The sequence below is a fragment of the Palaemon carinicauda genome, chromosome 15 (genome assembly GCF_036898095.1).
Source record: "Palaemon carinicauda isolate YSFRI2023 chromosome 15, ASM3689809v2, whole genome shotgun sequence".
Lineage (NCBI taxonomy): Eukaryota > Metazoa > Arthropoda > Malacostraca > Decapoda > Palaemonidae > Palaemon > Palaemon carinicauda.
This window is the reverse complement of record NC_090739.1, coordinates 17,588,213-17,603,546: the sequence shown is the minus strand read 5'-3', so window position 1 is coordinate 17,603,546 and position 15,334 is coordinate 17,588,213. Positions and strand designations below refer to the sequence as shown.

At 45.8% G+C, this 15,334-nt stretch overlaps 1 protein-coding gene across 2 annotated transcripts in view; it reads right to left on the bottom strand.

Moving 5' to 3' along the window:
- LOC137654496 (protein argonaute-3-like) overlaps nucleotides 1–15,334 on the bottom strand; it is a 188,513-nt gene that overhangs the window by 153,848 nt on the left and 19,331 nt on the right. For both annotated transcript variants that reach the window (XR_011046643.1, XM_068388165.1), the window contains exon 2: nucleotides 2,693–2,879. Coding sequence is in view for 1 of the 2 variants with exons in the window: in XM_068388165.1 (XP_068244266.1) it covers nucleotides 2,693–2,879 (187 nt within the window). In the remaining variant the exon portion in view is untranslated. The remainder of the gene's footprint in view (nucleotides 1–2,692; nucleotides 2,880–15,334) is intronic.

Here is a 15,334-nt window from a genome sequence, read left to right as displayed (position 1 = left end):
GCCGACCCCACAACCCACCGGCACGCAGTCGAGTTGTAGCACGGTGGACAGATGTGTGATGTCTAGGCCATCACTAAAGGACAGGGGGGGAGGAGGGGCGAGGGTCCTGAAGGGGAGTGTAGGGGAAGGCGTGAGCCATCACCGACACTCTCGGGGGGTGGGGGGGCGGGGGGGTTCTGTTTCAGTACCAGCACTATCCCAGGTGTAGGAAGAATTCGTTCTCCAGCCTAGGGTAGGTTAGTACAGCGAAGGCACAGCACTAATGTACCGACCTAAACTATAAGGAAACAGAATCCCAAGGCCTGCCTAACCTAGGCTAGGGGAACAAGTCTCCAGACCAGGGAAGGCAGGTGTAGGACAAGTCGCTAGGCCACAGGGAGGAAAGGTCGTAACCCTACCAGGTGTGGACTAGGGGGAAGGGCAGAGCCCCCCCACCTTTGCTGGCCAGCAGAGACCCAAAAGGAGAGTTCATTCACCTAATGGGGTAGCTGAGGGGCAAACGATTAGTACTCTGAGTTTCTGTCCCAAACTTAAAGCTCATGTACTATGGCTAAGAGTGGGGAAAGAAAATCCTAGCCTAACCTCACCTGAATACGATTCAAGGTAAGGAGGGCTAGGATGTAGCCAAGGCTACCTCAGAGGGAGGAGATTACTTTGAATAAGGTAACTGGGGAGGTGAGAAAGTATACAAGAGACCTAGCGTTAGGTTAGGGGCAAGGGAGTCGATTACCGAGAACATCGAGACCCTTTGTATACTTCCTAGAAGGAGAAAAACATGTGCAATCACTGAATCTTATATGTATAAATACCTAACATCTTCATTTCATAAATTAACACTAGGAACACTTATTATATCATGCATGAAAGTAAACAAAAATGCCTAGGCTATCAAGCCTAGGGGCTAGGCTAGCAATCTAGCATACTAATTCGGCTACCTACACTCGCCGAAATTTAATACAGTCAGCATAATATAACTAATTCCTAGCAAAGAAGACTAAATAAATAATGTTGATAATTAGTTATAAGACCAGGAAGGTTGTTCTGGCTAACTAAATAAAGCATGCGAAGCGAACAACAGCGTCGGCGTCATGACGCCTCCGGTCAAGGCACAGCTCCGCCACAAAACACGGTATTTTACGATAAAAAGGCGTTACTTTACGGCCAGAGCTGATTTATACAATACAAAAATATGGTACTCAACTTTCCAGAAGAAGCCGAGACAGAAGATTGCGACATGATGAAAATACGGGCGAATAACTGGGAAAAAGCAGCTGGTAATAAACGCTACGTAAGAAGGAATGAGGAAGGCGCGCAACGGTGACGTAAACCAAGATGGCGGCGGTTATGACGTCAAAGCGTACCGTAACAGTAACAGAGGAGGAGAACTTAGTAACGGCTCCTCCCATAACTTGCCACACTTCCCACTCGAAGCGTAAACGCTATGTGGGGTGCAGATAGCTATGTGGCGTGTCAAGCATACGTCCCCTGTTATTATACGATATCCTAAAGGGAAACCTTATGGGTACTCGCGCCAGAAGTTAGAATTCTGTGAAACCTTTAGTTTAATTCTCTGGGAATATCTACTGTAGTCATATATACCCTTAGGAAGCTACTGAAGGAACCTTCCATCAGGACAACATGGCTTGAGCCCAAAAATCTATATTATACAGTATCATCCAATTTCACTCTATTCTACTCACAATATCAAATCCTTAAAATTTAACTCTTGAATTCCATTACAGTAATCCTTCGCCATATCACACTTCACCTATCGCTCCTTCAATACATCGAGGATTTATAAATATTATATGTAAATCTATATCGCAGATTCCTCTTTATATCCCCGCTACGTAAGGGCGGATAGGTTTTAAATGTTTCCCATTTTAGTTATCTTTTGAAAAACAAAAAAACTTCCATTTTTTAAGATGGAAGTTGCCAAGAAAACTTCCAATGTACAGATTTTAGCGCATAGAATTATCTTTCAAATGGTATTTTAATTAAGAAAATCAATCAAAAAACAACACAGAAATAGGTGTTTGAAATAACCACAAAATAACATAGGTTTAAAAAGGAAATTAGTAAGTATCCATGTAGGAACAAACAAAAATAATGTTACAATATCAATCCAAAAGCAGGATTGTAGTATAACTCCCAAAATGAAAAGCAAATGGATATAACATCCACCAGAGGTCAGATCACTCAAAAGTTACAGAGGATCTATCAAATCCTTTTTAAGCTATGATTACAGTACTCTGAATCAAATAAAAAATAGAAGAAAAAGGCAATCAATGAAGCATTAGTTTGTACTTAATCATGATGCATTATGTTTCCAATAGCTCTATTGTTGCTTATTACTGTATAAAAGTTAGTTTATTGAAATGCTTTTATACTTAAACATGTTGCATTTTTCTAAAAGGGCTTCACCAAAACATTTCTTTTCAATGATGTAAAATTGGAGCAAAATTATGTAGTTCGAGAAAGTGGACAAGTAAGAAAGAAGAGAGAAAAAGGAGCAAATGGTAAATTAAAGGCAAAATGCAGATACTGAATAGATTAGAATAATGAGATGATACAAATAATCTCTGTACTACTGTATATAAAGTATGCCTTGTAAGGCAATGTATTTGGTACCCCATACAGGGTCTAATCTTGGTAAAAGCTTTGAAAATGCCTAGTACAAAGATGTACTTACTGTTTTCTTCTTCTTGATAAGGTCAAATCGGTTTCTTTTTCACCTGGTTGCTTTATCACAACATCATAATGAACAAGTTGCTTATTCCAGTCTGCTACTTTCACTTCGTAAAAATTAGCTCTAAGTTTAATTTCCCTTCCAATTGTGCCAACTCCTTTTGTTTTAGAGCGCACAGGCGGTGTTGGCTCTGGAAAGAGAGAAAGTAAGAGTAGATAAATTTCCTTTTTCTAAAAACCATTACAGTATACTTCAAAGTAGTTGACAATAATGAAAAAGAAATTCTTTAAAATTTATCATTTAAATACTTAACCCATTATTTATATGCTTCTATGTTCAAGAAGGGGTAACTCGTAACTGTAGTAACAGAAAACGAGCACTCTATGCTCACGCTCTCAAGGTTACATAATTATTATTATTATTATTACTATCCAAGCTACAACCCTAATTGGAAAAGCAAGATGCTATAAGCCCAGGGGCTCCAACAGGGAAAAATAGCCCAGTGAGGAAAGGAAATAAGGAAATAAATAACTGAAGAGAACAAATTAACAATAAATCATTCTAAAAAAAGTAATGTCAAAAGAGATATATCATATATAAACTATTAACAACGTCAACAACAAATATGTCATATATAAACTATAAAAAGACTCATGTCCGCCTGGTCAACAAAAAAGCATTTGCTCCAACTTTGAACTTTTGAAGTTCTACTGATTCAACAACCCGATTAGGAAGATCATTCCACAACTTGGTAACAGCTGGAATAAAACTTCTAGAGTACTGCGTAGTATTGAGTCTTATGATGGAGAAGGCCTGGCTATTAGAATTAACTGCCTGCCTAGTATTACGAACAGGATAGAATTGTCCAGGGAGATCTGAATGTAAAGGATGGTCAGAGTTATGAAAAATCTTATGCAACATGCATAATGAACTAATTGATCGACGGTGCCAGAGATTAATATCTAGATCAGGAATAAGAAATTTAATAGACCGTAAGTTTCTGTCCAACAAATTAAGATGAGAATCAGCAGCTGAAGACCAAACAGGAGAACAATACTCAAAACAAGGTAGAATAAAAGAATTAAAACATTTCTTCAGAATAGATTGATCACCGAATATCTTAAAAGACTTTCTCAATAAGCCAATTTTTTGTGCAATTGAAGAAGACACAGACCTTATATGTTTCTCAAAAGTAAATTTGCTGTCAAGAATCACGCCTAAAATTTTGAAAGAGTCATACAAATTTAAAGAAACATTATCAATACTGAGATCCGGATGTTGAGGAGCCACCGTCCTTGACCTACTTACAATCATACTTTGAGTTTTGTTAGGATTCAACTTCATACCCCATAATTTGCACCATGCACTAATTTTAGCTAAATCTCTATTAAGGGATTCACCAACCCCAGATCTACATTCAGGGGATGGAATTGATGCAAAGAGAGTAGCATCATCTGCATATGCAACAAGCTTATTTTCTAGGCCAAACCACATGTCATGTGTATATAGTATGAAAAGTAATGGGCCAAGAACACTACCCTGTGGAACACCGGATATCACATTCCTATACTCACTATGGTGCCCATCAACAACAACTCTTTGAGATCTACTACTTAAAAAATCAATAATAATGCTAAGAAACGACCCACCCACTCCCAACTGTTTCAGTTTGAAAACAAGGGCCTCATGATTAACACGGTCAAAGGCAGCACTAAAATCAAGGCCAATCATACGAACTTCCCGACCACAATCAAGGGATTTCTGTACTGCATTGGAGATTGTAAGAAGGGCATCACATGCTCCAAGGCCTTTCCGAAAACCAAATTGCAAACTAGGGAATAGATGATTACCTTCAGCAAACCTATTAAGACGTTTTGCCAGAAGACGTTCAAAAACTTTAGATAATATGGGAGTTATGGAAATTGGGCGGTAATCAGTGGGACTTGAGCTACCACAAACACATTTACATAGAGGAGTAACATTACCAATTCTCCAACAAGTGCTAAAAGCTCCTCTTCTTGCTAACTTGCGTAAAATAACAGATAACTTTGGAGCTAAGAAATCTGCTGTCTTTATAAAAAACAAAGGAAAAATACCATTTGGGTCTACACCTCCATAAGCATCAAGGTCCATCAACAGAGCTTTAATCTCACGAGATCGAAAAGCTAAACTAGTTAGTTTAGCCTCAGGAAAACAGGAATGAGGAAGTTCAAGTTTTTCATTACTCTGTTTACTGTCAAAAACATCAGCCAAAAGGGAAAGAACCAAAATCACACAATAATATGATAAGAAAAATGATCAATTTGATTGCTTTTTTCTTTATTAATTGTAATAACCAAGAACGAAGAATAACGACAACGTAACAAATAAACATAAAGATATAGTCTAAAACGAGCACCTTCCTGAGGCGTGTACATAACTATAACAAAGACTAAATCGATATTCTTCGTAGGTCCAAATTGGACTTGCTAGCAAATAAATACCATAGTAAAAACCAATAATAAATAATGATAATAAAATTGGTCATAAAACGTAAGTGATATAACCTAGATGACAGAGTACCAGATGGGCAATATTAACTTGAAAAACTACCGAAGCGAACAAAACAACCCAAAATGGCTGCCGATACCGAGGCAGGCCAACCGCTTCCAAAACTAAAATCCACAATACTGGAAAAAGAACAAATGCCCGGTACTGAAATAAACTGTCAAAACAAACTTTGGTACTTAACATTGGTAAAGGTGAAGTAGCAACGTCAGTCATGTTGAATTAACGACAATCACTTGCGAAAAACACCGAACAAAACACTTATCGACTTAGCGGGCAAGTCCAAAACAGAAGGATGTCCTGGAGGGCGCGCGTGGTAGGTGTCGGTGGGGTAGTCCAACTGTGTTCTCTAGGGCCTGTCACGGCCCTCCCCTTTGATGAAGGGATTATCTAAATGGAAGACAGCCTGTGAATAGTGGTTTTCACACGCCCTTGTTGTATACACGATACCCACAAGGTGATCGCGCGAGAGTAGTAACCTCTGCATTCCATGCATTTATCTTTCTCTAGTATATTTGGAAGATTTATATTAGAAAAGTGTAAAGAAGGACCCTTTTCACCGGGCGTCACAGGCCTCTTCCCAGAAATAGATTTTTCCTTCGTCAAAATCCATTTTTTAATATAAAATCACAAATTTTAGGTAATTTGTATTTTTCCTAACAGTACTTACCTCGAACTACTTTCTTAGGAGTATCTGGGATCTCCTCCCAACCGACCAGAATTTTGTGTAGTTTACCCTGCTCCCGTTTTCTGTGGGGGTCAAACTCAGGCGGAGTGATACGCGCCCTCAGGCTAACCCCGGGTCAGGGAGCATGCTTTCTCAGGTCTCGACATACAGTAAGTTCTTGGTAGTTTAGGTTCTTAAGAGGTCCAGTAAGGCACTCGGGAAAGGAAGGGTGGGCCATTACCCGAAAGTAGTTCGAGGTAAGTACTGTTAGGAAAAATGACAAATTCGTAGATAATTTGTATTTTTCCTAACTATACAAACCTTAGCTATTTACATGGGGTAATTACTTCGGCGTAGCTGAATGACGAGCCATAAAAGTTTTAACGAGGGTTTACTACCCCGCCGCTAGTTAGTGGGGGGTAGGGAGGGGTAGCTAGCTCCCCCCACCCCCCACCCCACTCACACACACCGATGAATGCTTCACTTTGCTTAGAGGTAGGACTTATCTCGGGGGACAGGGCTGGCGGGCGCATATGTGTAAATAGCTAAGGTTTGTATAGTTAGGAAAAATACAAATTATCTATGAATTTGTCATTGGTTCCGTAACTGAAATACAAACCACACTATTTACATGGGGTGACTCAACCCTTAGGAAGGGCCCTGCCATACTGGCTTTGGCTTGCCCGGGGACCCCAAATTCGAGTGTGTAAGTACTCAAGAAATAAGGGGTCCCTGCTCCTCGCTGGCAGCTGTGAAACTGCTGCGGCCTACATAAGCTGTGTGTGAACGTGAAAGTGACTCGTCCTAGGAAGTTGACCTGGAGTTCTTCAGATGGAAATCTAGGCTAGGACTCTCCCAATACCACCTCGTCAGGGTATGGGAACATGACAGTATTACATTTTAATACTAGGAACACAAGGGAGCATGGCTTACCTGCAGAGGTTCGAGGTCAGCTGTGCAAAGGACCCAGGATGCTGTTTTTCTCCAAGGGAGGAGAGGATGAAGAAAAGAAAAGGGCCAGACAGATCTTTTCCTTCACACAGACTAAAACTGGGTAACAATGCCCTCAACCTTATGCTACTTGTCCAATTAGGAGCCTGAGGTTAGACCAGCTGTTGTGCAGCCAGCACAGGGCCGATAAAAAACGTATCGAGCCTTCTGTGTGTCACGTCTTACAGGTAGTGGGCCGTGAAGGTGGTCTGACACTTCCACACCCCAGCTTGCAGGACCTGCGTCACCGAAAAGTTCTTCTTGAAGGCCAGGGACGTAGCCACGCCCGATATCATGCGCCCTAGGGCGCCGTGACGGAGGAGGGTCAGAACTCAAGGCCAGGTGGATCACCTTGCGGATCCAGGCCGAGATGGTATTCCTGGTGACCCTCCTCTTCGTTTCCCCGGTGCTAACAAACAAGGCTCGCACCTGGGGACGGACTGCGGCTATTCTTTCAAGATACAACCTCAGACTCCTGACAGGGCACAGTAGGAGATGGTCTGGGTCATCTGTTACAGAACGGAGACTCGAGACCTGGAAGGAGTCGAACCTAGGGTCCGGCACTCCCGGGTTCTGAGTCTTAGCAACAAACTCAGGGACGAAGCCGAACGTTATCTCCCCCCATCCCCTTGAATGGGCGACGTCGTAGGAAAGACCATGCAGTTCGCTGACTCGCTTGGCCGAGGCCAAAGCTAGCAGGAACACCGTCTTTCAGGTAAGGTGGCGATCAGAAGCCTGGCGTAATGGTTCGTAGGGAAGCCTCTTAAGAGACCTGAGGACTCGAACCATGTTCCAAGGAGGAGGTCTCACTTCCGACTGAGGGCAGATAAGTTCGTAACTCCGTATGAGAAGAGACAGTTCCAGCGAGGAAGAAATGTCCATTCCTTTGAGCCTGAAGGCAAGACTTAAGGCTGAGAGATAACCTTTCACTGCCGAGACTGAAAGGCGCATTTCTTCCCGCAGATACACAAGGAACTCCGCTATTGCTGGTAAAGTAGCATCGAGGGGAGAGATACCTCTTCCACGACACCAACCACAGAAAACTCGCCACTTCGCCTGATAGACTCCTGCGGATGACCTGCGCAGGTGGCCAGACATCCTTTCCGCAACCTGTTGCGAAAATCCTCTCTCTTTGAGGAGATGCTGGATAGTCTCCGGGCGTGAAGTCGAAGCGAAGCTACGGCTTTGTGGAAGATGTTGGAGTGTGGTTGTTTGAGTAGCTCGTGACGTGGAGGGAGCTCCCTCGGGATCTCCGTGAGGAGCTGCTGAAGGTCCGGAAACCACTCTGCGTGATGCCATAGCAGAGCTATCAAGGTCATCGAGAGATTGACCGATGTTCTGGTCTTGTTGAGGACCCTCCTCATCAGACAGAACGGGGGAAAGGCGTACACATCGACATTGTCCCACCGTTGTTAGAAGGCATCTTGCCAGAGGGCCTTGGGGTCCGGGACTGGGGAGCAGTACAGCGGAAGCTTGGTGTTCAACGCCGTAGCGAACAGGTCCACAGTCGGGGAACCCCACAAAGTCAGGACTTTGTTGGCTATCCGAGGATCCAAAGACCACTCGGTACTCACTATCTGCGTCGCTCTGCTCAGACTGTCGGCGAGCACATTCCTCTTGCCTGGAATGAAGTGAGCCGCAAGTGATATCGAGTGGACTTCGGACCATCTCAGGATCTCTACTGCAAGATGGGACAGCTGTTCCGAAAAGGTACCTCCCTGCTTGTTGATGTAAGCCACCACCGTGGTGTTGTCGCTCATCACCACTACGGAGTGGCCAGCCAGGACTTGGTGGAACTTTTGAAGGGCCAGGAAAACGGTCTTCATCTCCAGCAGGTTTATGTGAAGGTACTTTTCTGATTCTGACCACAGGCCTGAGGCCCTGTGGTTCAGAACGTGGGCACCCCACCCCTTGTTTGATGCGTCCGAAAACAGCATCAAATCCGGGGTAGAGACGAGAAGATCCACTCCCTTTTGTAGGTTCTCGTCTGCCACCCACCACCTGAGGTCCGCTCGTTCCGCAGATCCCATGGGGATCAGGATGTCCGGGGAGTCGAGTCCTTGACTCCACCGAGACTTCAGTCACCACTGAAGGGATCTCATCCTGAGGCGACTGTTGGGGACGAGACGGGTCAGAGAGGAGAGGTGGCCGAGGAGATGAAGCCACGATTGGGCTGGGAGTTCTTCTCGATTGAGGAAAGGTTTCGCAACCTTCCTCAGCCTTGCTATCCTTTCGTCTGATGGGAAGGCTTTGTGGAGATTGGTGTCTATGATCATGCCTAGATAAGGAGTTTTTATGATAAAACAAAGTTTTATGAATACTTACCTGGCAGTTATATATATATAGCTGAGTCTCCGACTGCGGCAGAATTTAATAGAGAATCGCGGCAACCGCCTTGTGGTGGTTGTGTGGTTAGATGGTTAACAACCCTTACAGGGTGGTACTTGGAATCATTCCCGTTTTCTGTTCCTCAGATTATCTTTGCCCGACCTGTCTCCTGAGGGGAGGTGGGTGGGCTTTAAAATATATATATAACTGCCAGGTAAGTATTCATAAAACTTTGTTTTATCATAAAAACTCCATTTTTATGAATAGAACTTACCTGGCAGTTATATATATATAGCTGATTCACACATTTGGAGGAGGGAAACAGACAGAAAAACATAGTTGGGGAAATAACAAAAGAGTTGTAGGAGAACAAACACCTTGATTCCTTACCTGCTAAGGTAGCTGACTTCAAAGGTAACTGCCTCCAGAGTCGCTTTCCCTTAGGAGTGTTCAGCCAGGAGTAGACCTGCTACGCCGCAATCAACTCAATCGAGTCTGTCAAAGGGGTAGGACCAACAACTTGACTAGACTTCAGAAAATTACCTTCCCATATAATAAAAACCTGCAACCTTACTAAAGCTAACCATCTAACCTTGCAGAAATAGATATAAACTATCTATCTGGACTGAGGGAACCGTACCACAAGACGAGGACCTCAGACAACCATAAAAAACACAAATCCATATACAAGTACATAAACTAAGGCTGAGTGGGGGTAGTAACTCCTTTGCCTAATACAGAAGCCGCAGCTACGTATGGGCTCAAGGTATAACACTTGTCGTAGTCCACTCTTACCTCTCTGAGGTAATGAGAAGCGAAGACAGAGTTGCTCCTCCAGAACGTTGCGTCCATGATCTGCTTAACTGACATATTTTTCCGGTATGCCAGCGAAGCAGCAATGGCCCTTACTTCGTGAGCCCGTACTTTTAACAGGGCGAAGTTTTCTTCCTCACAAAAGAGGTGGGCTTCCCTAATAGTTTCCCTCAGGAAAAAGGACAAAGCGTTCTTTGACAGGGGTTCTTGAGGATCCTTCACCGAACACCATAAGGAGTTGGAAGCACCCCTCACGCTCTTAGTGTGGGCCAAATAAGCCTTGAAAGCCCTAACCGGGCAGAGGAGGCTTTCCTGTTCCTGACCCACTAGATTAGTGAGGTTAGGGACTTCAAAAGTCCTGGGCCAGGGTTTTGAAGGGTTCTCATTCTTGGCGAGAAAGTCGAACCTCAAGGCACAAACCGCTCCATTTAGGGTGAAGCCTACACGCTTCTCGATTGCCTGGACCTCGCTGATCCTCCTGGCAGTCGCTAGAGACAAAAGGAAGAGGGTTTTCTTAGTCACATCTCGCAGAGAAGCTTGCGAGATAGGCTCAAACTTCCTGGAGCACAAAAACTTAAGCACCACATCCAGGTTCCAAGAAGGGGGTCTTAAGTGCACCTGCTTCGTTGTCTCAAAAGACCTAATGAGGTCCTGCAAGTCCTTATTCTGAGATAACTCTAAGCCTCTATGCCTAAAGACGTTTGAGAGCATGCTCCTGTATCCTTTAATGGTAGATACAGCCAGCTTAGCATCCTGCCTGAGGTACAAAAGAAAGTCTGCAATCTGGCTTTGAGATGTAGAGGACGAGGAAACCTTGCACCTCCTGCACCAAGCTCTAAAGGTCTCCCACTTTGACTGGTAGACTCTTTGTGAAGAGATCCTCCTTGCCCTGGCAATAGCTTTCGCCGCTTGTGCCGAAAAGCCTCGAGATCTAACGAGCTTCTTGACAGTCTGAAGGCAGTCAGATTGAGAGCAAGGGTGTTTTGGTGAAATCTCTCGAAGTGGGGTTGTCTGAAAAGATCTGGACTTGCCGGGAGTCTTCTTGGAAAGTCCATCAGCAACCTTACCACTTCGGTGAACCATTCCCTCGCAGGCCAGAATGGAGCCACTAGGATCATTCGTCCCGAATCGAGGAGAGCGAATTTCCTGACAACCAGATTGATGATCTTGAACGGGGGAAAGGCATACATGTCCAGCCCCGTCCAATCCATCAAGAAGGCGTCCACTGCAACAGCTTCCTTGTCCGGGACTAGGGAGCAGTAGTTGGGGATCCTCTTGTTTATACCGGAGGCGAAAAGGTCTATTACCGGTCTGCCCCACAACTTCCAGAGGCTCCGACAGACATGCGGGTTGAGAGTCCACTCTGTAGGAAGGACTTGTCCCCTCCTGCTGAGCATGTCTGCCCTGATGTTTCTCTGCCCTTGAACAAACCTTGTCAACAGCTGGGTCTCGTTCTCGTTCGCCCAAAGGAAAAGCTCTCTCGCAGTTGAGAACAGAGAGAGGGAGTGAGTTCCCCCTTGCTTCCTTATGTACGCGAGAGCTGTGGTGTTGTCGGAATTGATCTCCACAGTCTTTCCCGACACCGAGGTTTTGAAGGCCTTGAGCCCTAACAAAATGGCCATCAATTCCTACCTGTTGATATGCCAACTGACCTGACTCCCTTCCCAAATACCTGAGACCTCTTTGTTCCCTAGTGTTGCTCCCCAGCCTGACTCGGACGCGTCTGAGAATAACACTAGGTCGGGGTTCTTCTTGAACAAGGAGATCCCTTTTCCCAACAGAGCTGGGTCCAGCCACCACATTAAAAGATCCTTGATCTCTGTCGGAATGGGAAAAGAAAAAGTGTCCTACTGGATCTTTCTGTTCCAAACCTTTGCGAGGAAGTGTTGCAGAGGCCTTAGGTGCAGTCTCCCCAAAGGGACAAACTGCTCCAGGGAGGATAGAGTTCCCAGCAGACTCATCCACTCCTTCGCTGAGCATTCCTGCTTCCTCAAAAAGTCTTTGACTTTGTCCAGGCACCTGGTCTGCCTCTCCTGGGAGGGAGAAGCCTGAAAAAGAACTGAATTCAGAACTATCCCCAAATAGAGAATAGTCTGATTTGGCTCGGTCTGAGACTTCCCCCAGTTGACGATGAGTCCCAGGTCCTGAGTCAACGTATAAGTCTTCATTAGGTCCTCCAGACATTTCTCTTTCGACTGTGACCGGATCAGCCAGTCGTCTAGATAGAAGGAGACCCTTATCCCCTCCTGGTGTAACCAGCCTGCCACATTCGCCATTAGTCTGGTGAAAACTTGGGGAGCTGTGCTGCGACCGAAGCAAAGTGCCCTGAACTGGAAACACTTTCCCTGGAACACAAACCTCAGATATCTCCTCGAAGACGGATGAATGGGGACGTGAAAATAAGCGTCCTGCAGGTCGAGAGAAACCACCCAGTCTCCTGGACGAACTGCAGCCAGCACTGACTGAGTCGTCTCCATGGAGAACTTTGTTTTCTCCACGAAGGCGTTCAGAGAGCTGACATCTAGGACTGGTCTCCATCCACCCGAGTTCTTGGGAACCAGAAACAGGCGATTGTAAAAGCCTGGGGAGGCGAGGTCTTGAACCGGCTCTATTGCTCCCTTGACCAACATCTGGTTGACTAGCTCCAGAAGAGCCTCTCGTTTCCCCGCGTCGGTGTACTGAGCCACTAAGGCTAGGGGAGAGTCTGAGAGAGGTGGTTTCTTTAAAAAGGGGATCTTGTAACCTTCCTTGACGACAGAGAGGGACCAGGTGTCCGCCCATCTCCTTTTCCAAGACTGCCAAAAATGAGACAGTCTTGCCCCTACTGGTGTCTGGAGGACTTCCATCTCATTTTTTGGACCGGGGCCTAAACGCACCCCTGCTGGTCCTTGGCCCTGTCTCTTGTCTTCTCCCCCTAAAATCAGCTCTCGAGGAGATCCGAAAGGGCTGTTGAAACTTCTTCTCCTCCTTCTTCAGAGGAGCAGGAGCAACAGGTAAGGTCTTTCTAGCCGACCGAGACAAAAGGTCCTGAGTAGCCTTCTCAGCCAGAGAAAGGGAGATATCTATGACCAAAGCTTCAGGAAAAAGATGACGTGAAAAAGGGGCGTAAAGTAGCTCCGACTTCTGGGCAACAGTCACAGATCTAGAGGTGAAGGAGCACAAAAGGGCCCTCTTCTTTAAGACCCCTGCTGAGAAAAGGGAAGCCAATTCATTAGCTCCATCCCTTAGAGCTTTGTCCATGCAGGACATGATACTCGTCAGGTCCTTCGTGTCCTTCAGGAGTTCAGACTTCCTGGCCAGAGTCCCGAGAGACCAGTCCAGGAAGCTGAAAACCTCGAAAACCCTGAAAATTCCCTTGACGAGGTGATCAAGCTCCGACATGGACCACATCACCTTGGCAGAGTTTAAAGCATGCCTTCTTGCCGAGTCCACAAGAGCTGAGAAGTCACCTTGGGAGGAGGCAGGCACTCCTAACCCCAAAGGTTCCCCTGTCTCATACCACATACCGGCCTTGGAAGCGAGCCGAGACGGTGGAAAAGAAAAGGTGGTCTTGACAGCTTGTCTCCGTTCCTTCATCCAATCATCCACTTTAGCGAGAGCTTTCCTGGCCGAAATTGAAAGTTTCATTTTGATGAAGGCCGAAGACTTAGTAGCTTTCTTCCTGGTAAATTGAGACTGAGGAGAACGAGGGGCCGAAGGTTGAAATTCCTCCCCATAAAGTTCCAAAAGAGAGCGAAAAAGAACCTTGTAATCACTAGAAGAGTCGGCAGGTTTTTCTTCCTCTTCCGAAATATCTTCGAGGTCCTGCTCAAGGATAACATCCCGAAGAGTTGGGCTGCCAGAAGCCTGGCAGCGAGAGCTGTTTGAATCCTGGCGCCAGGCGCCGCTAACATCCAGTCGGCGAGAAGCGGTATCGTCACGATGACGAGAAGCGGTATCGTCACGATGACGAGAAGCAGTATCGTCACGATGACGAGAAACGGAAGCGTCCTGAAGATGCAGGCTGCCTTCACCTTGAAAATGCAGACTGCATTCATCCTGTTTCCTAAGAAACGAGGCAGTAACGTCCTGGCGTTTCGAAAGAGAAACGGAATCGTCACGGCAGCAAGAACGAGAGGCAGTATCGTCCTGGCGCCGGGAGAGGGGGGAAGGAAATTCCTGGCAGCGTGCCGATGAAGAGGGTGTGCATTGTCGTACGGCCGACGAAGTGCGCAGAGGTTTCTTGGAAGAGATACTAAAATCTCTCTTAGAAGAAGATCTCTTAAGAGGCAAAGAGACGTCCTTACGTCTGACGGACTGAGAAGGGTGGCTGAAAACTTTAACTAACGATGAAAGTTGTTCCTGCATAACAACCATGAAAGCTTTAGCAACCTCCGCTGGCTCTCGCGGTGCCGAAGACGGCAGCTGTCGTACGGCTTGACTGGGAGCGCTGGCAGAAGAAGTAGGGAGTCTAGCAGGATTAACTGGGCTAAGGACTCTCTGTTTCGCCCTTTTAACAGGAACAACATCGAAATCGTCTTCCGAAGGATCAGGGTCTCGGCTACTCGAACCGGGAGAGGGAGTGCGAGACTGCACGTCCCGGTTCCACCCTCTCTTCATTGGTCTTGATTCGTAACGCCAATTACGTCTGGGAGAACGATCAGGCGAAGACACAAACGTATCCGACATGCCTTTCCTACGGCGGTCAAGAGCAGCCTGGGAGATCGCAACAGGACTGTCTGAGGCGACGACTGACCGAGGATAAGCACCTCTCACCCCCTTTCGGCTTTTGACGTACCTTCTCCCTTGGTCCTGGGAGCTTGGTAGAGGTCTAGACCTAGGGGTATGACAGATTCGATCAGTCGCCACCTCCACTGCACTTTCACAAGCACTAATTTCACCTACACCCTTACCTTTAAAGGCCTCCAACTGTGCTTTAATGGCCTCCAATTCAGCAGCTAATTTAGCATACCCAGGGTCATCCGTAGGCACAGATCCTGTAGAAGGGGCAGGAGTCACTACATTTGGGGAAGGAATACCTTCCAAAGGGGTTACAAGCAAAGGGTCAATAGATAAATCTAAGCTAGGCTCACTAGCAGACTTTGACTTTGATTTAGCTCTTCTAACTCTATCAATCTCAAGTTTGCGCACATAGCGCTTCATAGCAAACCAATTATCATCACTTAAAACCTCGCATTCCTTGCACTTATTATCTAAAGCACATTCAAACCCCCTGCACCCCATACAGATAGTGTGAGGGTCAACCGAAACTTTCGGCAACCTCACCTTGCAAATATCATTCGCACAAACACGATAATGAA